The following is a 25,885-nucleotide window of genomic DNA, read 5'->3' on the forward strand; positions in this document are numbered from 1 at the left end:
GATATTACCCTCTTTATCCAAAGCAGGTTGGTGGATGGCCAGGTCGAAATTTAACAGGAGGGTGTTAAGGGAGTCACCATAAGCTGTGTGGGTAAAATGAGCCCGATTCTCCCCGTTATCCCCATCAAGCCCACATACATTAGTATATGAATAGGGACAGGCTTGAATATTAAAATCACCCCCCCAGATGATGTCACATGGCTTATGGATGTCTCTACAGATTTTAATTACAGCTGACTCGATGTCATCTACAACAAGGGTTCTCGTAGGGTCGAACATATTATTGTAGTGATTGATTAACAAACTATCCCGACCCCTCTATGTTCCAACCTAAGTATTTGTGAGTGTGAACCTATGGTGGAATGGGATCTCACGCGTACTGGGAAGTGCACAGACAGTAAAATTACCAGCCCCCCTTTTGCCCTACCCATGGAGGATTCTTGCGCTAAGCAATTGTATGACACAAAGCCATCAAAATGGATATCTGTCGTGGACCAGGTCTCCTGTAAGCAGAGGATGTCAAACCCGGAGATGGATTCCCTCCAGCCCAGGGATGACATCCTCTGCCGCCAACTGGCAATATTCCAGCTCGCGATTTTAAAACCTGGGGGACCAGGTACATGCTCTACTATCGCATGGTTATTTAGGGGTACTGGAGTAGGTAACGGCTCCCCTGACATATCCAGACCGATTAGTGGATGGTAGGTGTCTGCTAAGACATCTTGCAAAGAAGGCTCCAAGGGCAACCTTTTAGATGTTATGGTGGTTAGCAGGCACTCATCTGGGCGAACTACATTAGTCACAACTTCTCCATCCAATAAACCATTAACCATCTCAGGTAGAGAAAATCTTGAATCATGTGTTGGGTATAGTCATTCAACTCCCTCTAGACCGTCTAGGCAGCTGTACCGATTAATATCACAGAAGGGAGTGTACTGGGGCAGCATAGCCGGTCTAGCATAATATCTCCTTTGTCTGCCCCTCCGCTCAACCCTTGTCCAGTCGTCCCTACCTCTACCGTGGGTTATATAGTTAGGTGGAAAGAAGAAGGACACTGGGAGTGTCTGGATGGTGGAGTCAAAGGACCTATTAAAGCCCGCACAAATATGTGACACAGTTCTAGGGTCTCTGAAACTGACCGTTATTCAATCTCCGTTTATGGACTTAACTGTCTTACCTAGCCAGGGCACCCTTCTTACCATAATAATTTCGTTGTGAAGGTGGGCCGGGAGTGGTCTATTCCAGTTGAGCCACTTAACAACTTTACCTTTCAGGGAACTAAAGGTTTCTGTTTCTCCTGTCTCCAAGGTGGGGGCTCCAGCTAAAACTACCATATAGCGGTTTGCTTCAGGTGGAAGGTCAGGCAAACGTGGTCTAAGGGCTCTAGGTGCTTTAGATGGGGAGCCTTGTGTGCATTCAACCGTTAGCCCATATGTGTTAGTATTACATGGTTGCCGCCCAGATATATGTTGCGGGGGTGCGTCATTACCCTGGTTGGAATTTTGGTGGGCTACAGGGGGGCCTATGGGTAGGGTGGTAGGGTGTTGAGCCTCTTTAACTTGTAGGGGACCAGAAATGGTAGGGGTGATTTGCAGGGTACTCGGGCTACTGGTTTTGTTGGAATTGGCTAAAATAGTGGCTGTGGCTTTCTCTATAATAGACAATCTGAGTTCTATGCTTTCCAGTTTGGCCTCTAGGGGGAATACGATCGATTTAAGAAGGGCACCCAAGCTTTCAATAGATCCTCTCTTTAAATGACGAAATAAAAACATATATGGTTTTGGATGTACATTTTAGTTTAGTAATAACAAAATTAAGACTATGTTTGCTTTCCAAAAACAGTATCACTTTAATGTCAGAGGATGTCAAGAAACGTAACGAAGTAACCGAATTTGAAATCTTCAGTGTTGATGTCCAGTACTTCTGCCACATTTAAATATGTTGGACAATTATCATACTGAAATTATTGGTGAAAGTGTAAAGAGTCATAGATCACAAATCTTAGTTGTAGGTGAATTAAGTATAGAAATCACCTTATTTATTTATTTATTTGATTTTCCATTAGTTTTCTAAGTTAATAAAAGTAACAATCAAAGGGCTCGGTTTATGTTTTATGTGTCTTCATCTATGTGGAATACGTTAGTGGGGTGTTAAGGTAATCAGTGCTTCTGTTTCACGCCCACTAGAAAATAGATTAGGTTCATGAGTCACATAAAAGTGTTTTGCTTGCCCTGCTCTTTGTTCTTATCAGCAGAATTTAAGGGTAGATTCTATTGTTCTTTATTGTTTCTCCTTAGTGCAGAACAAGGTGTGTTTGAGGAGTGTTAATCTCCTCTTCCTCTGTGTTTATTCGCATGAGAAGTGGCTTAGAGATTTGAATGGTGAGCCAGAGCTTGTATTCTCACAAATGGTGGGAGATGAAAGTAAGTCGGCCTCCGCCACTTTGCGTGTGATGTGCACACGCCAACAACATGTCAGTGTTGCCGTAGTGTTGTAGGCTGCTGACATCGATTAGAAACAGGTGCAGGTTGATGATATCTTCCTAACATCTACACTCGGCTCCATTGAGCAAATAGTGCTGGCCTTTACCACCCTAGCTGCACTCAGGGGGGCGCCAGCGGTATCAGCTAAGAGCCTCGGCAATAGACAGGAACACTAGGCAGTACGATTCAGACATTGAATCGGATCTGGAGATTATAGGGTGTGCAGAGAATATTGAAATCATTATCATTTTTGAGCGGAGCTGTATTAAGCATCCATCAGACAACTCATGTTTTCACAAACTGAGATTTACTGTCGCTCATCCATCTTCCACATCGTTTGTTATCAAAGTTAATATCTTGCCACAGATTGCTCAAATTGAATCCCATGTAACCGTGGAACAATGTTCCCATGTAATAAAAGCCTTGTAACACAGTATTAGGATGTTTCAAAAGTCAGAGTTGGCAATGTTTATTGTTAATGTTTTGTTGTATCATGTCTCAATCCATGTACAGTCTGAAATCTATGTTTTCTGAGATTTTGTTTGAAACAATCAATATATACCAAGCATAGGTTTGAGATATCTGGGCAAGAAAATAACACCAGCTTCGTGGCATGCTGATCGCTGTTCAAGATAATTATTTATTATTTCAATCCAATTGATCACACATTCTGATGTCCATATCCGTTTGTCAGTCTTTTAGAATGTAGGATTTCAACTTCTGATTTCTTTGTGTTGTAGCGCAAGATGGAAGCATTTAAAATATTGGGTTTGTAGTGTCATGCGTGGAACTAACATACACCATTTTAAACAGATGTTTTGCAGCAAAATCTGCATTTGGAAGATGAGGAAGTCAAATCATTCCTAATGCCTCGCTCAAGCCGCTCTCCTCGGACTGGGTATAGGAATATGAACAATGGCTCTTCAGGTAGTTCTTGTTCCTCTACATTATTTTCTTGCGTTGAGGAAGGGTTAATTTTCATTAAGGGATTGTCACTTCGTCACACAACATCTCCTGACTCCAAATGCAATGAATAATGTGCATATGTGCAATACTGCCGTATTACAAATTTACCTTCTTTGGAAAAACTGTTGAAAGAAATTTTTTCACTTCCTTTGAACAATTATTGGCTGATTGTAATCTTTTGGCCCTTGGCAGTCTGGATTTCGTGTAATTTACAGCACTGACTATGTGACCCTCTAAGTGCTCGACTGCCCTTTCCTCATTTTGGAAGTAGCACGGTCTCTTGTTTGTTGCTGCTAAATGTCTCGGTAGTGTATGATGTGCTTGTTGCAACCCAAGCTGTTAATGTGTTCTGTACTGGGAATTGGTCTCCACACTGCAAAAGCATTTCAGAAGGCGTCATTCTAAGTCCAGTCGTAGGGTACGTTCTTCTGGGAAAAAAAATTGTTTTCTGCTCATGCAGATTGGTTAATTTGTCTTGACATGTCCACTCAAAGTTGTCAAGAAGTGCACAAATTGGTGTAAGTAGCTTTGACGATATAGCATGTGTACCGTCATACTGTAGCTTTTATTGCACACTGCTATTAATAGTACAACAACCTCATACTATTTCAAGTTTACCTTGCTAGCACTACATTTCCCAAGTGTGTCTGAATTCTGCCTATAAAAGGCAACTCACTCAACAAACCACTTGGCCAACAGCATTTGCTGGAACATCAAGCATGAAGTTCCTCGTTTTATTTTCCAGGTCCTATGGGCAACAGAGCTCATCTACTGGTCCACAAGAGCCCTTGAGTCTTTTTGATACGTCACTAACGCTGGAACCCAATACCAGTGATGTATAGCCCTGTGAAATTTTCTTTTGACATGTTAAAAAACAAATCTCTTTCAGACTTGAGTGTCACTCAACAGTTGTTATTCACAAGGTGTTTCTGTTAAGCTTCACAACTTTCAGTGCATCCTCCTTGCCCCCTAACTTGATGAAACTTTGTAGGCAGCCTGTTAGAGAGAGTTGCTAATGTATGACCCTCAAACTGGTGCACTAATCACATAATAGTAAAACACCATCCTTACTAAAATGCATTCATTCCTTTACACTTTCCAACAAGATCAGATGGACCATCAAAGTCGACTGTGGTACAATTTAGGCACAAAACTTGTTAAGACCCCTTTGTGCTGTATGAGTCCGACTGTTGTGGTATTCTGTAATAGTACGTACGTTTGCTAATGAGTACATGTTTAGTTGCATTTGTCGAATGTATCCACGCATTACACTTTTCACATTCACTCACACACATCACATTTTCATACATTACACATTACAAGGAATGTATAAATGTTTCATCCTTGAGATTGACTTGTTTTTGAAGGAAGTTCCATGTTCAAGATGACAGCCTATCATGTTGAAATCAAATGCATGGGCTGCTACTATAAACCCTGATCTAATAGAGACTTCTAGTCCCAGATTCCTTATCTTAGAATTATCCACAGGAATCAGACTAGATCCAGAAGTTTATGAGCAGTACCCCGCGTGATGGTAGGCGGCGTCTTTCAGTTCTGCGTAAGCGTTGTCCACGTTATCAGTGACATGAGTGGTAGCTATATAGGTGCCACCCTGGTGCGCTCACAGTTCTTTCTTTTCTGCGCCAGACAGTGCTGATCCGTCAGAACTACATTTTTTTACTGTCTTTTTCAGATTATTTGTCTGCTTTTTCTGGGAGATCTTCTCTTTTGGTGTGAGGATGTCACCTAAAGAAGCAGCTAGTTTCAAATTATGTGGGGCCTGTCACATATACATGTCTGTGACAGACCCCCCACTAGGTGTGCTTATAGTGCCACAACTGTAAGACCTGTGAGGACTGCTGTGCCATGCATGAGAAGGAGCTATGGGAGCGATCCCACAAGTTCTTCGCTGGCCGGTGTCAGATGACACAGCAATGATCGCACAAAAAGTTCTGGGATCATTCGCATTGCCGCACCCAGCGATCATTGTCGCAGTCAAAGTTATTAGGTGAGTCCCACAAGCCTAAGAACTGAAAGAAGTCGAAGAGTTCTTTGACTTCGCCGTGCCTATAGAAGTCTTCCAAAGAGGAATGGGAGCATCGGCACTCCAGGCCTCCTGCTTTGGCAGAGACTAAGTCATTGTCGCTCTGGGCGTCCGTGGCTTTCCCATAGATGGAGCGACCCCTGCCAATCATAAAGAATTGTATGATGCCATGTACTTCATATCTGAGTGGCCCTGCCCATCTGGAGTACCTTCGGGCCCCAACGGTTCAGGAGGGTACCCCACTGGATCCTTCCTTGTGGGTTCGCCCTCTGCACCAGTCAGGCCACATGGGTCCCTTCCTGGATCCAGAGCGTAGCTGGCAGGGAGACCAAGATCTTTCTCGGTACCCACTCCAGTGCTAACGCCCCACAGCAACACCATCCCCATCATCTTTTCTGACTCCGACACCGAGTCAAATGGGCCCCTTCCGATGCCTGTTCCTGCGCCAAATGGGACCATGCTTTCCAGATGGTAGCCATTGCCTTTTACTTTTAACAGGCGTGGAAAGGGAGACAAATGGGAGGGGTGTGAGGACCATTATGGATACCAGCATCCGTTGGATGAGAAAGAGGACAACTGGTATGAGAAACGGGTGGAGGCCTGTGAGTTAGAGACCTCTCCTAACACTGTCTTCAGCTTGCAACCTACTGTGGCTATGGTGGTGCGTAGGGAGTCTGAGATCTTGGACCTTCAGCTACCCACAGTGGCAGTCAAAACGAACGTCTGGACAGAGGTGCTTTAGCTGGTAGTCACCCCCCTTTGAACCTTTACTCCTGTTTAAAAGCCTTCACCGACGTCCTCCTCAGGACCTGGTTCAAACCCTGTACAGGGGCTCCTGAGCATAGGACAGTTGCCTGCAGCCATCTCCCTGCTCCATACCCAGCACCTGACCCTGGAGTGCATAGTGGTCCAAGCATCGACCTCTAGTATCAACCCTGGCACACTCCCTTTTGGCAAGAGAATGTTCTCTTCTGCCAATCTTGCACTCTAGTTGGTGAACATTGCCTGTCTTTTGGGCTGCTATTCCCATACGATCTGAGATTCGGTTGCGCAAGTGCTTCCTTAGGTCTTGTAGGAGGCCCGAGTCATACTCTCCCAAGCTTTTGCTGACAGGAGAGACAAAGCAAAATTCCCCATACGGTATGGACTGGACACAGCCAACTTGTATTGTCAGTGGCCCTGTGGCTCCGCACCATGCTAAAAACAACTGTTTTTGTGAGGGGATGGCTAAGCCTCCCTTATGATCATGCCCTTTGATGGCTTTTTTTCTTTTTGGAAAGAAAGCTGACTCAGCATTTTTAGCACAGCATTAACAATCGAAAAGAAATTACAAAGGCAAAAGTTGATGAAAACAACAGGAACTGAGAGGCTGCTTGCCTGCTATTGGTCCACTAGGAAGTTTCTTTATGCTGTTGGCTGGGGTACTAAATCCAATTCTGAATTTGGCGTTACGAACAGTAAACTAGCGAGACTATCCTACATCAATGAATAAATCCTTCAGGAGGAAGAATGCAAGAAATGTATAGTCTGGCATACCGTGGCTAAAGTTAGCTATTGGAGGCATGCCAGCGTTTCATCTGCAGTGTTGATGCTACCTCACCTCTGTGCCTTGGTAGCAGCGGCGTCCTTGAAATAAGCATGTAATGTAATGTAATGTAATGCGTCTTTTATACTGCGCTACTGTCGCTCCAAGGAGCATCTAGGCGCTGATTGTGTGGGTGTCACACAATCAGCCAGGGCTTAATTTTGTGGTCCATTTTGTGGTCCTGAATTTATTTCTCATCAAGTAAGTTTGATTCAGAGCAAGATAGGTAAAACAGAACAGAAGGGAGGAAGGCAACAAAAAATTAAAGTTGTGTATCAAGAGGGAGAGAGAGGACCAGATAGCTAGCCCGTATCCCCGTATTATATATAATTTAATCAAAAAGAGGCTAGCTGAGGTGAGGGGGAAGGATGGTCGTTTAAACAGTATTCTAGTTTAAAGGTATTCATGACTCAGTTTTGCTAAAGAGCTTGCTGTGGACCTGTAGTGCCTTCTTCGCAGAACCGGTTCTGCGAAGAAGGCACTACAGGTCCACAGCAAGCTCTGGTCAGTAATCCTGATCAACTACTTTGCCTCTTCAATAACCTTGAAGAAATAATCCTTGAAATTAGCGTGGTCTTGAGAAGGGAATCCCCCCCTCTCACACATAGATACACTTTAGGGCGTGTAGACACATAGTCTGTATCACACGTCCACTAGTTTTAATTACACACACTTTTTAATCGTCCTGAAGAAAGCCAGCATATCCATAAGGCACTGGCTGAAACATGTTGACGTACCAAGGACGTGGGAGGTCGTAACTCGCCTCTAACGTCCACCTGCCTTATTTTTAACCGCTGACGGAGGCCCAGGTATTAAAGTCTGTCCTACCTTCGGGTACTGGGACCCCCGCCAAGCCGTTTTAAACTCACATTCAAAACCTCTTTCACCGCACACACAGTGATATAACTGCTCCGCTGTCTCCAGGCGTCGTAGCACACCCGGGACACGTTAGGTGTCACTGGGTGGGCCCGATGATGAAGCATGCCACCAACTAGGTTGGTGGGTGAGGGCTTCATGAGCACACCTACCAGGTGCCACAACCGTGACAAAACAAAACTGAGTCACGAATACCTTTAAACTAGAATACTGTTTAAACGACCTCCCTTCCCCCTCACCTCAGCTAGCCTCTTTTTGATTAAATTAACAAAAAATTAAAAGCATTGCAGCTGCGACGGGTTGGTGTGTGGCCTTACAGACTGAAGGTCGACGCGGACAGGGAATTGCAGTGCGGGCGAGCAGCCAAGGTGCTCCAGCACTAAAGGCTGTGGGCAGAGGCTCGAGTGGTGCGGATAACGGAGTGGACCTGCTGGGGTGGTTCTGCCCCCGGAGGGTGCGCCGTCTTGCCTACCTTCCCCGTCTGAAGCTGGTGGAGACGCCTGGGGGGGCGACTTGGAGGCATGATGGGGCACCAGAGAGCTCCTGCCGAGAGGTGAGCGGGGGCATGCGATAAGCCAAGCCGGAACCTACAGAATGTTTGAGCTGCCCCCGGGCCGTTATTTCGTGGCCGATGGAGGGCCGGGCTGAAGACCGGAGCGGGCCAACGACGGTCCGGTCGCGGGAGTTGCTGGGCCCTTGGTGGAGGCACTGACCTGCCTGACTCTGCTGGCGGTGCCTGATGGGCAAGTGAATGGCGATGCTACTCCGGCGGCTGGGGTCAGTTCCCTGACCTGCCTTATGAGGTTGGGCCGCGGCGTGTCTGCAGTGTCTTCTGTAGCAACCCACAAAGAGTGCCCACAGAGGAAGGCCATCCTCATATTTTGACAACAAAGAGAGCAAAAGGAAGTGCCGCCATACAGAGCTCCTGCGTAGAAGAGAGAATACTTACAAGAAAAGTATGTTGAAAGAGGCTAGGAAACAACATAAAAAAACAATCTAGATGCTTAAACAAGGAGAATGTACTACCGCCGCCGGCCCGAAAACCGGAAGTTCGGTAGCGTGAAGCCGGTCGTGGGGCGGGACTTCCGCCTTCTGCGTGAAGCCCGCACCCACGCCTGGAAGAGAGCAGCAGTGGTGATGCGGGGCTCCCATGCCTGACGGAGAGCCCCGCTGTGGCTGCACACGTAAGGAGGAGCGGCGGAATCCTGAGCTTGACGGAGCCTGTAGCAAGGTGAGTGGGGCTTAGTTGTAGGGGCGGGTGGGTATGTGTGTGTGCGCGTGCGAGCAATTGCAGGAGGCTGACTTAGTTGTGTCTCTGTGTGTGCGAGTGTGTCTGTGTGTGCGTGTGTCTGTCTGTGTGTGTGTCTGTCTGTTTGTGTGTGTATGTGTGCACGCGTGTGTGTGTGTCTGTGTGTATGTGTTATCCACTTCCTGGCAATGTAGGACAGGACATGTGCACGGGGTGTGGGTGAACGTGCGCGCTCACATGGGAGAATCACCTGCGCGTGCCCATCCCCTGTCTCACATTCCCCGGAAGTGAGTAACAAAAGATGCTTCATTGGACGCAGTGCTTCGCACTGCTTACACCAGCTCGACCTAAAAAGGAAAATTCAAGATAATCAAGCTTGCGCAGGTTCTGCATGCCCTGGACCCAGGGGACTGGATGGTAGCATTGGACTTGCAGCACACATATTTCCATATCTCCCCGCTCCCTGCCCATAGACGGTACCTGTGGTTCACGGTGGGCCAAGAGCACTTTCAGTTTGCTGTGGTCCCCTTCTGCCTTACCAGCACCTCTTGGGTGTTCACAAAAGTAATGGCAGTGGCTGCGGCTCATCTACAGAGGGGCTCTGGGCACAGTTAAAGGTTCTCTATTTAAACATTTTTGGCAGTTGGCAGACCAACCTTCTTTATTTAAGTCACCTGTTGTGGCTAGTTTTCTTGAACTTTTGCAGCACATGTTTCCCCGCAGGCCTTTAATCATGCCCCAGTGGGACCTTGATCTTATTTTCACATTTTTGATTTGCGCACCCTTCACTATTTCCTTCTTAAACTACTCAAAATCAAAACTACTGTTCTGGTGGCCAAAACATTGACCAGGAGGGCCAGCTAATTGGAGGCACTCTTGGCGCACCCTCTCTACACCACCTTCTACCTGTATAAACTGGTCCTCCAGACAGGTGCTGCCTTCCTTCTGAATGCTGTGACCCCCCTTCCATGTAGGCCAGAGGATCACCCTGTCTACCTTCTTTGCTCCACCTCACTCCTCCAAAGAGGAGAAGAGACTGCCTGGAACCAAAAAGAGCGTTGTCATTCCACCTTAACTGTACAAAATAGTTCCGGATGGACAATCAAGTCTTGTAGGGGTATATAGGAGCTAAGTAAGGGGAGGCCATGCAGAAACTGACCATCTCACAATGGATAATGTTTTTAAGATCTGGCACACATTGGCCAAGAAGCAACCCCCTGAGGGTTTGAGTGTTCATTCCACTAGAGCTAAGGCTGCAACCACTGCGTTAGCATGTTGAGTCCCTGTCCTGGATGTCTGTCATGCAGGAACGTGACAATCTTTCCACATGTCTGCCTGGACAGACGCATCATGAGATCAGTTTATAATTTACTGTTCTAAAAAGAAAATCCAAGAAAAACGTTTAAGACACTGGAGTCCCACTCTAGCAGGGACAAAAGATGTGGCTAAGAGTGTTCAATGCTAATATGATCAATTAAGCCCCTTAATGTTGATTATGACTCTAAGCTGGAAGTGGCTGCTGCATTCAATAAAGGGGTTCGAGGCAAGACAAAGAATAAAAAATCTAAAGATAAACTTGGTCGAGGGTGGTTCAAAGAATAGATGTTTACAATGTGGTTCAGGAGCCTATAAAGGTACAAGTAAAGATTGTCCTGTAATGTGGAAGCGTGACATGCTTAACAGGATGTTGGGAGTGTGTGTGATGATGTTTGTGATATGATATGATATGATAAAGGTTATTTATAGATCACATGTTCACCAGCGGATTCTTGGCGCTAGTTGGGAGGTGCGTAGACATGTGCAGTGAGAAGATTATCAGTTAAAAGCCAGGGAGAAAAGCCATGTTTTGAGAGACTTCCTGAACAGAGAGTAGGACTGGATTTGGCGTAGTTTGGGAGGGAGGGTGTTCCAGAACTGGGGTGCCAGGAAAGCAAACCGTTGTCCACCATGTTTTTTCCTCTTAAATGAGGGCGGAATCAAGAAATTAGAGCTGGCAGAACGTAGGGTACGGGAGGGGACGTACCGCTGGATTCTGTTGGCAATGAAGACGGGTCCATGGGATGACAGGGCTCTGTGGACCAGGCATCCTAATTTAAAGAATCAACGCTGGGCAACTGGAAACCAGTGAAGGTTCTTAAGCAAAGGTTTCACATGATGTGATTTTGGTTGTCCATGCACAAATCTGGCTGCTTGGTTCTGCACCAGTTGGAGCTGATATAGCTGATATGCAGGGATTCCGGCATGCAGAGAGTTAGCATAATCTATGCGTGACATGACTAAAGCCTGGGTGACTTGGACAAGGGCCTCAAAAGAAAGAAATCTACTAATTTTTCGAATCCTGCAAAGATGGAAAAAACAGACAGAGACCACTGAGTTGATCTGTGTCTTCATGGAGAGGTCACTGCTGATTGTCACACCAAGACTTTTGACCGAACTGGCTGGAGAGGGTGGAAGACCCAAGGAGGGGGGCCAGAAGTTGGATTGCCAAGGTTTGGCTGGGGTTCTAGTGAGGACAAGCTCGGTCTTGTCCGGATTGAGTTTTAATTGATTTAGGTTCATCCAGTTCCTGATGAAAGTCATGGTGGACTGGAAGGTCTCCATGGTGCTGGGTGAAGAATAGATAGTAAAAACAAGCTGGAGGTCATCAGCATAATTAAAAATGACTACTTCTCTCTTCCGAATATTTAAGATCAGTGGCAAGATGTACCGATTAAAAAGGAGCGGGAGAAAAAAGAGCCTTGGGGGACCCCACAGGTGAGTCTCTTTTTTTCTGAAGAGAAGTTGAAAATGCGGAAAGCTTGTTTGCGGTTGCTGAGGAAGGAGGTGAGCCATTTTAGAGGAAGCCCCCAGGTGTCGGAGCTCCCGACCCGCTCAACCAGTAAATTGTGGTCGACGGTGTCGAAGGCAGCCGACAGATCCAGGAGTACCAGTGCCTGCGAGATGTTCTGGTCCGCCCCCTTCCTAAGTTCTTCGAGGACTGCTAAGAGGATGGACTCGGTGGAATGTTCGGGTCTAAAACTCGCTTGATGTGGATCAAGGTAGTGAGAGTGTTCCACATGTGCGCTCAAACAGCTAGCTACATGGGCCTCCAGAATTTTACCCAAGAAGGGTAATAACTAGGGATGAGCGGAAAATCCGTTCCGCTCGCGGATTTCGCGGATTTTCGGTAAATCCGCGATCCGCGAACTCCCGCGAATTTACTGAAAATCCGCAAGATCCGCGAGCGGCGGATTTGGAGGGCAAAAGTTCAAGCCTGTTGAACTTTTAACTATTTTAGGATGGGGCCGGCAAGCTGCCAGCGTCATCCTAAAATAGTTACTAAGTTAGCTTCAACAGGAAGCACTAATAGATAAAATAAAGCAGGTGCTCGAGCTCGGGCGCCGCGGAAGGACGAATAGGTCCAAGGAGGAACTAGACTGCAATACTCGGTCTCTTTCTCTGCCAGGCGACCCATGAAGCTTTTTACAAGACAAAACAGATCAAGCTTGAGGGAATCCCCCTCTAACAGTTATAGCGCCTTAGTGTGCGCTTCACTTAGCCAAAAGACAACACAGCTACTTAAATTTTATTCTATTATTTAATCTGCACGTTTTTCACATATTAAAACGGTCCTGAGGAAAGACAGCTTAAAATCTACAAGGCACTGGCTGAAACATGTAGCCCACACTAGATGCTGGAGGTCATAATTAGCACTCCAATTAACGTCTACCTGCCTTTTATCTGCTAACAGAGGCCCAGTTCATTAAAATATTTTACCCTCGGGTACTGGGACCAACCGATAGCTTTTTAACCTTCACCTTTCTCACCCTATTCACCGCACACTCAGCAACATACCAGCTCAGCAGTCACCTGGCATTGAAGCACACCCGGGGCACATTCGGTGACACTGTGGTGGGCCCGATGATAAAGCATGCCACCGACTAGTTCGGTGGGTGAGGGCTTTATAAGGAAAACAACGTTTCTCGTTATTTGACGTTCTACTCTGAGTCTCCTACTTCCCTTAACCTAGCTAGTCCTTATTGATATTCCATTTTGAATAATCATTCGAGATTCCAGTAGATATATGCACTGTACTTGTGAAAAGAAGTCCTGCAGAACTGGTGAGTGATCGTAAAATTGACCTTGGTTTGGTATTGGGTATAAAGGTTAGTCCTGTGGTATAAACCAGTGTTACTTATGTTGGGCCCTAGGTGAAATGGATACAACAAGCAAAGTGAGACAGGAGAGATTTATGCAAAATTAAGAACACAGGCAGAATTTGGAAAAAATCACTGAAATTATGTAGTGTACCAGTGTTCTAATGAATACTTTTACCCACAGATTCCTGACTTGTTCAACAGCCCAGGCATCACACTGGATCTGCCAATTTTCATAGTTCTCCTTGCGCTAGTAGGGGGTGCTGGGTTCATCCCAGTGCCTGATGCAGCTCCATGATTGCTTCACTGGAGTGATTTAGCACCCACACTGGCATCAGTTCTGTTTCTCTACGCCCTTGGATGGTGATCCGGCGCTCTCTCCTTCACATTTCAGCTTTTATCGAAGACTTTTCTCAACATTGTTCGAAGGTTTCTCAAAATGCAGTGCTAGGGGTGCCTTTCCCAAAGGAAGTCAGGGTACAAGTCTTTGGCTCAAATTTTTCTGGTGCTGGAAGTGGAAGACTGACCAGCGCCCCTTGACTTGCAGCACACATATTTCCTTAAACCAGTCCTCCAGTTGCACAAAATGTACCTGCACTTTGTGGGAGGATACACGTAAGAGACGTTTGCATTCCTCCCATTCAATCTGACATTAGTGCCTAGAGTCTTCACAAAGATGATGGCGGTGGTTGCAGCCCATCTCAGCAAGTCGAGGATCTCGGTGTTTACTACCTGGATGGCGCAGACAGTGCCATATTGCTTGCAGACACTGGCGCCCATGGTGTCTAGCTTGGGCTTTTCTGTCAATGTGCCCAAGTGCCACCTAGACCTCTCTCAGCACTTTGTGTTCATAGGGGCAGCCCTGTACATTACATCACCTTTCTTCCTTCCCAGAGTATCTGAGACATTTGGGATAGGATTGTAATGGTTCTGGAGGAAGAATGGGTTCCAGTCTTGATAGTTCTCCACATGCTCGTAGACTGCTGGCTTCCTGCATCTTCCTGGTCACCTACGCATGCTAGCACATGAGGGCTCTCCAAATGTACTACAACAGGTTCCTTTGTTGGCGTGCTCATGTGGAGGACTTGAAGATCAGAGGCCTCTCATCTCCAGACAAGCAGATTATGCACATCAGGCTACTTGAACTGAGGGCAATTCGGCTGGTGCCGTAGAACTTCTTCCCTTCCCTTTGCAGTCAGTCCTAGAGTTTTTGACAGACTGCACTGCTGGGATGTAGAACGTCAGCAAACAGGGGAGGGAGTTCTCACTATTCCCTGCCTGCTCACCGTTGAGAAGCATTTAGGCTCTGGGCATGGGTGCAGCAGTATGGGATTTGGCTATTCTCCTCACGTGGAGCTCTGCCATTCACAGCAATGGCAACAATTATGCGCTCTCCGTATCTGCTGCAGGGAGTCTTGGAGGACATTTCTCCATGGATGTGTTTCCTTCCATATGCTTGGCTCCTCGGATGATAAGGAAAAGTTACCGGGCAGGGCCAATTCATTCTCGTCGCCTAGGACTGGCTGTGGTAGACAGACCTTCTCCACCTCTCCCTCTCTCAGTCTTTCTGTCTACCTACCATTGTAGACCACTTTTTCCATTCTGATGGACAGGTTCTGCACACCAACCTTCAGTGCCTCCATCTTCATCCCTGGAGATTGAGCAGGGACACCTGAGCTCCTAATTGACCCCATAGGTGGTCAATGTGGTTTTGTCTACTCATCGCCCCACCACCTAAACAGTCTAATAAGGAAGGCGGAAGAGATTTGCTGCCTTGTATTCCGGTCGCCTTCCTGAAGTCCTCCAATTTTCACTCTTGTTGCTCCAGCAAGGCTTTTAGTTGAGCTCCTTTAAGGGATATTTAGCCACTGTGTTGGCTTTTCTCATCCTTCCAGACCAGCCATTCTTGTTCAAATCCCTGCTCATAATGAGGGGTTTGAAGGCACTGGCATTTTTTTCCACCCACTTCCGAATGGTGGCCCATGGATCATGTGGGTAAATTCCTGTCCCAGTGGGTGAGGAAACCACTGGATAGACAGACACTTAACCTGCTACGAAATAAGTGCCCTCACCCCTTTTCGGAGGCAAGATCTGCACCACCCCCAATCTTGATCCCGAACTGATCACCTTCCTTTTCAAATCAGGAAGGGACCCCAGGAAGGGAATTGAAAAATGCCTGAAATGATGTCAGGACAAGCCCCTTGACGTCCTTGGTCTCCTTTCAAAAGTCCTCAACATGACCGAAGAGGCTTGATCCAACAATACTCTGGTCAATACCGAACTTCTACGAGGCTGGTCCCAACGGGCCATTTGTTTAGTTGGGAATGCCAACGCCAATTTGATCACTGAACAGAGGAAGGTGGTGAGTGGGCAGTGGCAGTGTCCACAGCCATTGTGCTCGGCGCTGAGTTTTTAAAATAGCGTGTTTGCGCTTTTACTTTTAAATTTGCTTGTGGCAACAAAAACTTTTATTTCTGGGGTCTATTGCAGGCTTACCTGCCTTAGCGGACGCCGGGGCTGTTCTCTCCTCTCCTTCCCGCCCTGGTCCGACGCGGTGACTAGCACCGTTGCGCGGAGGGCGTGGAAGGTCGAGACTGCCACTTCCGGTGAGCGGGGAGACCGGTTAGCGGTCTAGTCATCCTGAGGCACTCGCTCTGGGGCATATAAGGCGGATGTTAACAAGGCAGCGCAGCGGACGAGCGCAGCGGGCGCGACGAAGGCGCGCCGAAGTGTCGCCAAAGTCGAGCCCGTCTGCGCCCGTCCGCGGCCGACTGCGGGCTAGGGCGATAACCCCTGGTCGTAAGATCTACTGGACTAAGGAACAACTCCTTGGTTTCCGTCCCCGCACTGCCTCCATATGTATGCACGGTATGATGAGCAGCGATAGGGTATGTCCTCACTGTGGTTTCCGTGTTACTACTATGCCGCGGGATACCACGGAGCAGGCATTGTCCTGTGGTCTCCTGAACGTCAGGTCACTACGGAAACATAGGCTTGATGTGTTCGAGCTGATTACTGATAAAAAGATCGACCTACTGTTTCTAACAGAAACATGGTTAGATCAGTTCTCTGACTCTGACATTATCGAGGCCACGCCGGAGAATTACTCCTGGTCAGGCAGGATAGGCCAGAGGGGATGGGAGGGGGGCTTTGCGATTATTTTTAGGACAACTCTGGGCTGTTGCTTAGAGCGCACGCCGATCGTGGAGAGTGAGGCGGGCATCTTCTCGATTAAAATCAATGGGGGCACGACGATCAATGGCTGTTTGGTATATCGGCCGCCAGGGGCCTGCACTAAGTTCAGGGAGAGCCTGCTAGAAAGCCTCATGGAGGCGACCCTGCGCAGGGACAAATTCCTCCTATTAGGAGACCTGAACTTGCATCTTAACTGCCCAGAGGACACAGGGGTCAAGGACTTTTGTCGGGACATGCTTGCTCTCCAACTGGATTTGAAGCTAGTGGACCCCACGCATCGACAGGGACACCTCTTGGACCCGGTCTATGCTAATTGGGGAGGTGTGGAGGTGTCAGGTGTTGAGCCCATTCCCTGGACCGACCACTTTCTGGTGGCATTCTCCATACAGAGCATAAAATCCTACAAAGCCAGTCAGGTACCCCCTAATTATCTTAGGAGGAAGTGGGCTAAATTCTCGGTGGAGGATTTTAATCAAGCCTTAAGTAGGGATGGTCAGCCTGGGGGCTTTACTGAAGCGCTTGACCAGACAGCCCCACTCTGCCGTACAACCACATGTGCTCGGAAAGATCGCTCAGCCCCATGGTTCAGTGCTGAGCTGAGATTAACAAAGGCGGACTGTAGGCGGGCAGAAAAAGTCTGGAGGGTGTCTTATGACAACAAGGCCAGGGAATTGTTTCTGGAAAAAAGGCGCCTTCACCATAGGCTGATAAAAAAGTCTAAGGCAGCCTACTATGCTGGACAAATTCAGGGGGCGGAAAACTCCGCCAAGGAACTTTTCGGCATCTACAAATCCTTGACTTCGGTAAATGCACCTACAGAGCCGGAGAGCTGCTCAACGGAGTCATGTGACCGGATTGCCGAATATTTCTCCGCTAAAGTAGAGAAGATCTACTCGACTTTCCCAAATCCGCCCACAGGGTCTGACCTGGAGGTAGCAATGGGGGACACAGAGACGGCAGGGCATATTACATACTTCCGCACCCCTCCTCTTGAGGAATTAGTAGTGGTGTGCCGCTCTGTTAAATCAGGGTCCCCGTGGGATCCGGTGTCGCCAAAACGCTTGGCAGATAGCCTGGAAGTCCTGGAGCCTTATATAAGGCACATCCTCAACGTCTCTTTCGGATCAGGAAAGCTGCCAGAGGGGTGGAAACAGGCGGTGGTGCTCCCGCTCCGGAAGAAACCCCACTTAGGCTTCGAGGTACTAGAAAATCTGAGGCCCATCTCCCTCCTGCCTTTTCTGTCAAAAGTGGCGGAAAAGGTGGTCAATACCCAAATTATGAAGCACGTGGAAGAGAGGGGACTGCTCCATGCGACGCAGTTTGGCTTTAGGCCACGACATTCAACCGAGTCCGCCCTTCTCATGGCTACGGAACATCTGAGAGAGGGTGTGGATGCAGGCCAAACTATGGCCTTGATCCTGTTGGACCTCAGCGCGGCGTTCGACACTGTAGCGCATAACATCCTGCTACAGTGTCTGAACAGAGGTGGCATCTCTGGCACCGCGCTGAGATGGATCCAAGACTTTCTCAATGGGAGAAGTTTCCGAGTCAGGCAGGGAGACTGCTATTCAAAGGGGGTGCCTCTGGGCCAAGGCGTGCCGCAGGGCTCGTCATTGAGCCCAACCCTCTTTAATATGTATGTCGCGCCTGTTGCCTCGATTGTGGAGAGCCATGGCCTCCAACTGGTCTCTTACGCCGACGACACGCAGCTGGTGATCTCCCTATCGCATGCGCCCTGTCTTGCTGCCGATGGCTTCCGTTCGTGCATGAAAGATCTAGCCGAATGGATGGCCATCAATTGTTTGAAGCTGAACGGCAACAAGACAGAGGTGCTGGTGGTGGGGAGAGCCCAGTCTGCCTGGTCGTCGGCATGGTGGCCTTCTTGCCTTGGACCTACCCCAACCCCCTGCCAAGAGGCACGCAATCTGGGGGTGTGGTTTGACGCTGGTCTTACTTTTGGCCCCCAGATTAATCGGGTGGTGGGAGTCTGTTTCGGGATTCTGAAGAAGCTGAGAAAAGTCCTGGACTTACTCCCGATTGAAGCCCGCCAAACCCTGGTCCATGCCCTGGTGACAGCTAGGTCGGACTATGGGAACCTGCTGTACCTGGGGGCTCCAGAAAAAAGCATGGCTCGCCTGCAAGTGCTGCAGAATGCGGCAGCGCGTCTGATTCTTAGACTGCCTAAAAGGCCGCCTTCTAAGGCGGCCCTCCAGCAGCTACACTGGCTCCCTGTGAGGAGAAGAGTGGAATATAAAGCCCTCTGCACCTGTCATCGCATCTTGAATGGCAGGGCACCCGACCCTCTGACTAAATTGATCGAAGTGTACAAACCTACACATGCGCTTAGATCCACAGGGTGCGGCCTACTGAGGATTCCGAGAATTAAGAAGGCCCGCATGGGAGGCAGGTCCTTCAGATGCCTAGCGGCAACTAACTGGAATAAACTGCCAGCGGACTTGCACCTGGAACCAGAGGAGGCTAGGTTCCGAGCGAAACTCAAAACATTTCTCTATACTAAATAACGGTCCGCTCAGTTTTTGTGTCCCCTGCTATCTGCCTCTCCCACTTTCAGCGCGTGGACACGCCGGTGTGCGTAATCGCAGCGCTCTACAAATGTCCCAATAATAATAATAATAATAATAATAAGGCGGTCCTCCTTAGAATGAACCCGAAACTTGCAGATTTATCTGCCAAGGAGGACATGTGCGATACAAAAGGTATTTTATTCAGCGAGAACTTCGTAAAATCCTTGGGCAAGTACGTGTCCACCTTCAACGCCTTCAACAAGGCTCAATCTAATATGCGCAGAGTCTTTGGGGGACGACCACTTTATGAAAGGGCTAACAGGAGGGAACAACCTGTCAGCCGCGGGTCCTTCAGGTCCCAGTTTTACCCACAAAACGAAAGAGGCTCTCGCCCCAACAGAGGCTACCATTCAAACACCAACTTCTACCCCCAGAGAGGAAGGGGTTCAAGAGCCCGTGGCGGCAGATCAAGATCCTAGAAACAATCCTATCAAGGTAAGACCCAAATTCTTCAGTCTGTCCCTGGCGCCGGGAAACCCATTGCGGGTAGCTGTGCGCAATACAAGTTCAATAAATAAATAAATAAATAAATCCCCCTCTCACTCGATGGTGACAGGGAGACTGTAGCATTTTGCTTACAACTGGTTACTAATTACTCAAGACCCCTGGGTCTTGGAAACTAGTGGGGTTCAAGATAGATTTTTGGGAAGAGTCCTCCCAAGTGAAAATTCCAAAGGAGATGAGTTTAGACAAGGAAAATTCAAAACTGATAGAGTTGGAAATTTCCCAAATGCTAGACAAAGGAGCCATTATAAAAATCCCTTGTAGACCACAATGGTTGGCGACCCGTCATAAACCTGAAATATTTAAATATGTTTCTAAAATACAGACACTTCAATATGGAGGGTATCCATCTTTTGAGGGACATTTTGCAAGCCAAGGACTGGCTTGTAAAACTGGACGTCAAACATGCCTATTTTACGGGGGACGTGGCTTGCAGCCGCCAAAGATGGCCGCAAGCTAGGAGAGCAGCGCTAGCGTTCGGCGTTTATAACTCCAAATCCAACATCATCCTGAGCAACAGAGGCACCCAACGGCATCTGAAGGCGTCAGGAGGCGGTGGGGTGCAGCGGACACTGAGGCGGCCCACCTGAGCATCCTAACACTAGACTGCGGAGGTCCGGGCCTCCCGAGCCGTTGCAACAAAATGGCGCCTGCCAGTTAGGAGTGTGGCGATTGTGAGACCCCTTGCCTGAGGAAGCCGAGTGAGGTACCAGAAGCTATTTCAGCCGGCTCCTGCAAAGGTAGTAGGCAGCGGCGTGAGAGGAGAAAGACGCCGCGACCTGCTCTCGCTCACTTCCCGCAGACCCGGAATTAACCATGCCCGCCGGAGGGGGGCGGAGAGACGATCGCACCGGCCCGCTCCGCGGCGAAACCCCCGCTGGTGAAGCCTGAAGGCGGCAAGATTAAATGCGGTGAGCTCAGTGCAAGAGACAGTGTGTGTGAGCAGTCTCCATGAGGGGAGGCTTGTGGGGACGGATCTGGCTCTGACGCAAACTGTGCCTAGGTAGGAGCTGGCACGGACCGCCAGTGAACATTGTGCGGAAAGTAGTGCGGGACCTAATAGTATATGAGTGGGGTAGGATGGACCACACACCTGCTAGGGGCTTGGTGAGAGTGCAGCAGGCACGCAAAATGTAGGGGCAGACCATGGCATGAGAGGAGTATGGAGAGCGGGAAGGGAGCGAGGTCTCCACGCATAGCGGCCCGTGGACTCGGAGGAGCCTACTTCTAAAGCAACATGAGATTGGGTTCCAGCAGTCATTCGCCGTTGGCAAGCATGGGGCCAGGAGTGGGGCAGGCCTTGAGTCACAACTGGGGAGCCCCGGACAGAAGGTGTGTGGAGTGACAGCACCAAATAGCAAAGTGACCTCGTCGGCCTATTGTTAGCAGTGAACACGACCGCCTGGTGAACGATTGAGGGCCCTACAGGCGCACTGCGACACAGCCAGAGGTGCTCCTCACGACACATGCGATAGACCTGCTCACCCAGATATGGCCCGCAACAGACAGCTAGGACAAGGACAGTCCAACCAAATCGATAAGTACACGGTGGCCATGGGAAGGGATGATGGCAATCCGGGCAAGCATGGGGCCAGGAGTGGGGCAGGCCTTGAGTCACAACTGGGGAGCCCCGGACAGAAGGTGTGTGGAGTGACAGCACCAAATAGCAAAGTGACCTCGCCGGCCTATTGTTAGCAGTGAACACGGCCCCCTGGTGAACGATTGAGGGCCCTACAGGCGCACTGCGACACAGCCAGAGGTGCTCCTCACGGCACATGCGATAGACCTGCTCACCCAGATATGGCCCGCAACAGACAGCTAGGGCAAGGACAGTCCAACCAAATCGATAAGTACACGGTGGCCATGGGAAGGGATGATGGCAATCCGGGTGGAAGCCAACAGGGGGAACCTATGGACAATGGCCCAGACCCCTCGCTCAGAGACAACATGGCGCAGAACCCTGGAACCTAAGCTGGACTCAATGATGTAGGAGGTCAATCTTCTGCGCGCGGACTTCAGGAAGATGTCTGAAAAGGTGGCTGTGGCAGAGACGGGGATTGGTAGTCGTCAATCCAAGACAAAGAGGCTGGAAGATCAAGTAACTGCCCTAACGAAAAACCAAACTGACATCTATGCCCGGCTGAGGACCAAGAGGGAAGGGCAAGGCATCTGCATAGTGGGGGTCCCGGAAGGTATTTAGGGGCCGTCCACGGACTGGTTTGTAGAGAGCTTGATACTCAACCACTTGAAACAGAAGCGTCTGTCCAACTTCTTCTCTGTTGAGAGAGCCCATCAGGCACTGGGGGGAAGCCTAAGCCAGGGGCCCCTCCACAAACTATCATTGCCCGAATCCTGAGATCGCGATGCTATCCTTCAAGCGTCACGGGTGGCCGGTGATCTCCAGCTCGAAACTGCCACTGTCCGTTTTTTCCTGGACTTTACTCTCATATGTTCAGCGCCAGCGGAGATCCTTCGAAGCGATAAAAAGGGCCCTCCAGGAACAAGGAGTGAAATACATGATGCTCTTTCCAGCTCACCTCAAGATCTTGGACAGCAGCGAGACATACTCTTTTGAGTCATCTGAGGAGGCCAGGGACTGGCTGGAGGGATGGCGGACAGTGGGCAGTAACGAAGGCCTGCGCAGAGCCAAACAGCGCCCACGAGGACGAGATACGATGGGTGCGGACAGACAAGTAATCAGACAGCCAAGAACGTGTTCAAAGTGTGTTCAAGTAACTATTGACGGCGGTGCTACTTGAAGTGACTCCTGTCCTTAGTGAAGGAAGGGTCTGCAGGGGCTTCTGAGACCTGGGGCGGCATAAAGGCGCCAGTGATAATCCAGGATACTGAACTCAATTGTCTCTGTTATGTTCTGTTTTGATAATTGGATGCAACATTCACAATGTAGGTTTGTTATGGTCAAAGGGGATGGGAGGGGGGGACCGGGGAGTTGGTAGAGTGTTGCTCGTATATACCTGCCATAATGGGTGAGACTTCCGTTAATCATGTATGGCCTTTTTTGCTGACTGCTAGCTCATGTTCCCTCTTCAAGTTTGATTTGGGACGGATGGGACGACAGGCACTCTGCAAGTTTGGAAGGTGGAAGGTTGGGAACCCACCGAACACGGAGGCAGGGCGGGGGGAGTTGGTTGGGGGGGGGATGGGGTTTGGTTTCGGTAGGTGGGTATGTTTGGCTAAATATCAGTATAGTTCTTCTGCATGTGGGAATTGGTCTAACATGGCACAGTGGGGCACTGACTATCCGAGGAGGGGGAGGCCCGATGACACAAATGGGTGAACAGACACATATTAAAATATGGACGTGGAACGTGAATGGGTTGGGCAACAAGATTAGGCGCACATTGGTGCTGCAGCACCTGAACAGGCATTCCTCAGTTGTGGTACTCCTCCATGAGCCGCATTTGTGAGGCATTAGATGTAAGGCCCTTGACAGATTTGGCTATAAAATGGTGGCCCATTCGGGGTTCACGGCGGGATCAAGGGGGGTGGGTATTCTAATTCGTAACACCTTGCCTATGGTAATCTCAGGAACATGGACAGATGATACGGGCTGTATGGTACCGGTGGCTGGTAGATGGGAGGGGCAAACTATAGTTCTGGGCTCCTGTTACATCCCGCCTGGTCTATACTCTTCGACATTTACACGACTGGGAACCTTCCTGGCAGACCTTCCCTGGGGTGTTAGGTGGTGACGCCAATGCTGTAATGGACGCTGATTGGGACCGATCAATCGAGGGGCGGGGATCCAGGGGAGAATGTGGGCTACAAGGCTTCATTACAGCCCTAGGGCTTAGAGACATTTGGCGTACACACCACCCCTCACAACAACACTACATATTCTTTTCGGCTATACACAGGTCCTTTTCCTGGCTGGATCACTTCTTCACGTGCACTGATCAAGTGGGCGAATTTGCAGAGCCTCACATCCTGGCCCGGGGAATTTCTGACCACTCCCCGGTTAGTGTCACGCTTAAGGGTCCGGTGATAAACAGGGCGTCTATCCCGAGGATAGATCCGTGGTGCCTCCGGGATGAAACCATAGGTGATAAACTCCGGGAGGGTTCCCAGCTATATTTTGAAGAAAATCGGGCTTCAGTTGAGTTCCATATCACGTTATGGGAAGCCTATAAGACTGTTCTGAGGGGGCAGGCCCAGGCTCTGATTGGGGTCAAAAAGAAAGAGGAGTCCTTAGGTGCCAGCCAACTGGAAAGAGAGATAGAGAGACTCGAAGGGGAAGCAGGTACTGCGCCATCAGAGGATCTCCGTCACACCTTGGCTCTTAAACAAAAGGATCCCTGGGCTCTGGCTGAGAGCGAGGCGCGCGCTTACTCCCTTGCCACGCACCATCGGATCTATAATGTGGGAGATAAGGCCCTTAAGCTACTGGCGTGGCTCGAGCGGCGGGACAGGGAACGCTCATGGGTAGCCGAGGTATGCGATCGGACAGGCTCATTAGCCTCTAATAGCACAGCTATAGCGGAAGCCTTCACGTTCTATTTTGAAAGGGTATACACCCCGGTCTGCACCAGGGCTGAACAGGACTGCGTGGAGTTTCTACAAGACTTCGCATTGCCCACATTATCCCAGGAGCAAAGAGACCGCCTTGAGGCAGATTTTACCGGGGAGGAAATAGGAGGGGCCCTCAACTCCTTCCAATCCGGGATGGCGCAGGGACCGAATGGGCTCCCAGTGGAACTATACAAGCGGCAGGCAAATGTCATCATTGACTCTCGCCTCTAGATGTACTTAGATGCACGATAGGTGGGAAGGCTCCCGTCTGATCAACGAGAGGCCACGATTGTCGTCATCCACAAACAGGTAAGCCGGCTGATCAATGCTCTTCCTACCGCCCAATCTCACTTATTAATATTGAAGCCAAGGTTTTGGCTAAGGCCTTGGCGGATAGGCTGCTATCGGTTCTGCTGGATCTTGTGCTTGTTGATCAATCTGGGTTTATGCCACGCAGGAGCAACCGTCACTTTCTACGCCGCCTCTATTGAGTATTATATACGGCAGAGAATGTGGGGAACACCCAGACAGCATTGATGGCACTGGACGCCTCAATGGCATTCAATAGTATCGAATGGCCCTACCTGTTCATGGTGCTCCAGCGACTGGGGTTCGGTCCAACATTCTGCAGCTGGGTGCGACTCTTGTATGAGCAGCCTGTAGCAATGGTCAGAGTTTACGGCGCTGTGTCCAGGGCCTTCCCTCTATGGAGGAGTACCGGACGGGGTGCCTTCTGCCCCCCTCCTATTTACCTTGGCCTTAGAGCCGTTGGCTCATTGGATCAGGAGGGACAGGTTGTTCTGGGGCTTGGCGTTGTCTGATGAGTGGAAAGAGCGTATCTCCCTGTACATGGACGATATTGTGCTATATATGGCCAGACCGTACACTTGATAGTGCAGGCTCTACACCTCTGTGAATTATTCAGTAACTACTCAGGCTATACCATTATTTGGGCGAAGCCATTGATTTTTCCGCTCTCAGGTCCCCCCTCCGCGGATTCCGACTAAGTGTCCCGCTTCAATCGCAATAAACGGATTTAAATATCTAGGGGTATACATCACTAGAGATAGGGCAGAGTTCCTTGCTAGGACTCTGGAACCCCAACTGTTGCGCCTGGGGATCGACGTGAGCCATTGGATGTCGCTGCCTCTCTCCCTCATGGGCAGAACAGCAATGTTTAAGATGCTAGCACTACCGTGACTGATCTATATTCTGCAAAACACGCCACATCCAGTTCCACGTGGGGTATTCGTGCGAATAACACAAGCACTACGGACGCTGCTATGGGATGGTGGCAACCCAAGGATAGCGTTGCATAAGCTGACGAGAGGGGTGTACAATGGAGGGGCTGTCCCTTCTGTTGTATGTTGATTTAGATTCCGTATGAATTTTTCCGATTCATGCCCTTATATAGGTACAATTCACATTGCCCTTATATAGGCATAGAAATCCAGCCCTTATTTAGGCATAGCCCATGCTACCCAAATGCAGGCATGGCTACTTCCATCCGTTCATCTACGCCACAATGATTTCTTGGAAAACCAGACTCGTAAGCTGAAGGGACTTCGCCTTGCCTGGATATTGATTTCTCCAAGAACTCATTTATTATGTATGAACATCTATTCCTTAGGGGTTCATTCATGACGTTCTATGCCTGACTTTTACGTCAATACTGGCATTCCTAAGCTCCTTTAAGGTATAAATATACCTTCACTTGCTATGGCAAAGCACG

The 25,885-nt window shown here is 49.1% G+C and overlaps 1 protein-coding gene across 5 annotated transcripts in view; it reads left to right on the plus strand.

Moving 5' to 3' along the window:
* LOC147701905 (uncharacterized) overlaps positions 1-25,885 on the plus strand; it is a 232,412-nt gene that overhangs the window by 65,231 nt on the left and 141,296 nt on the right. For 3 of the 5 annotated variants that reach the window (XM_086930533.1, XM_086930535.1, XM_086930534.1), the window contains exon 4: positions 3,297-3,410. The exons of the other annotated variants lie outside the window; for them this stretch is intronic. In XM_086930533.1, coding sequence (XP_086786659.1) covers positions 3,297-3,410 — 114 coding nt within the window. The remainder of the gene's footprint in view (positions 1-3,296; positions 3,411-25,885) is intronic. 5 annotated transcript variants of the gene reach the window in all.

Source organism: Lissotriton vulgaris, chromosome 7 (assembly GCF_964263255.1).
Source record: "Lissotriton vulgaris chromosome 7, aLisVul1.2, whole genome shotgun sequence".
NCBI classification, from domain to species: Eukaryota; Metazoa; Chordata; class Amphibia; order Caudata; family Salamandridae; genus Lissotriton; species Lissotriton vulgaris.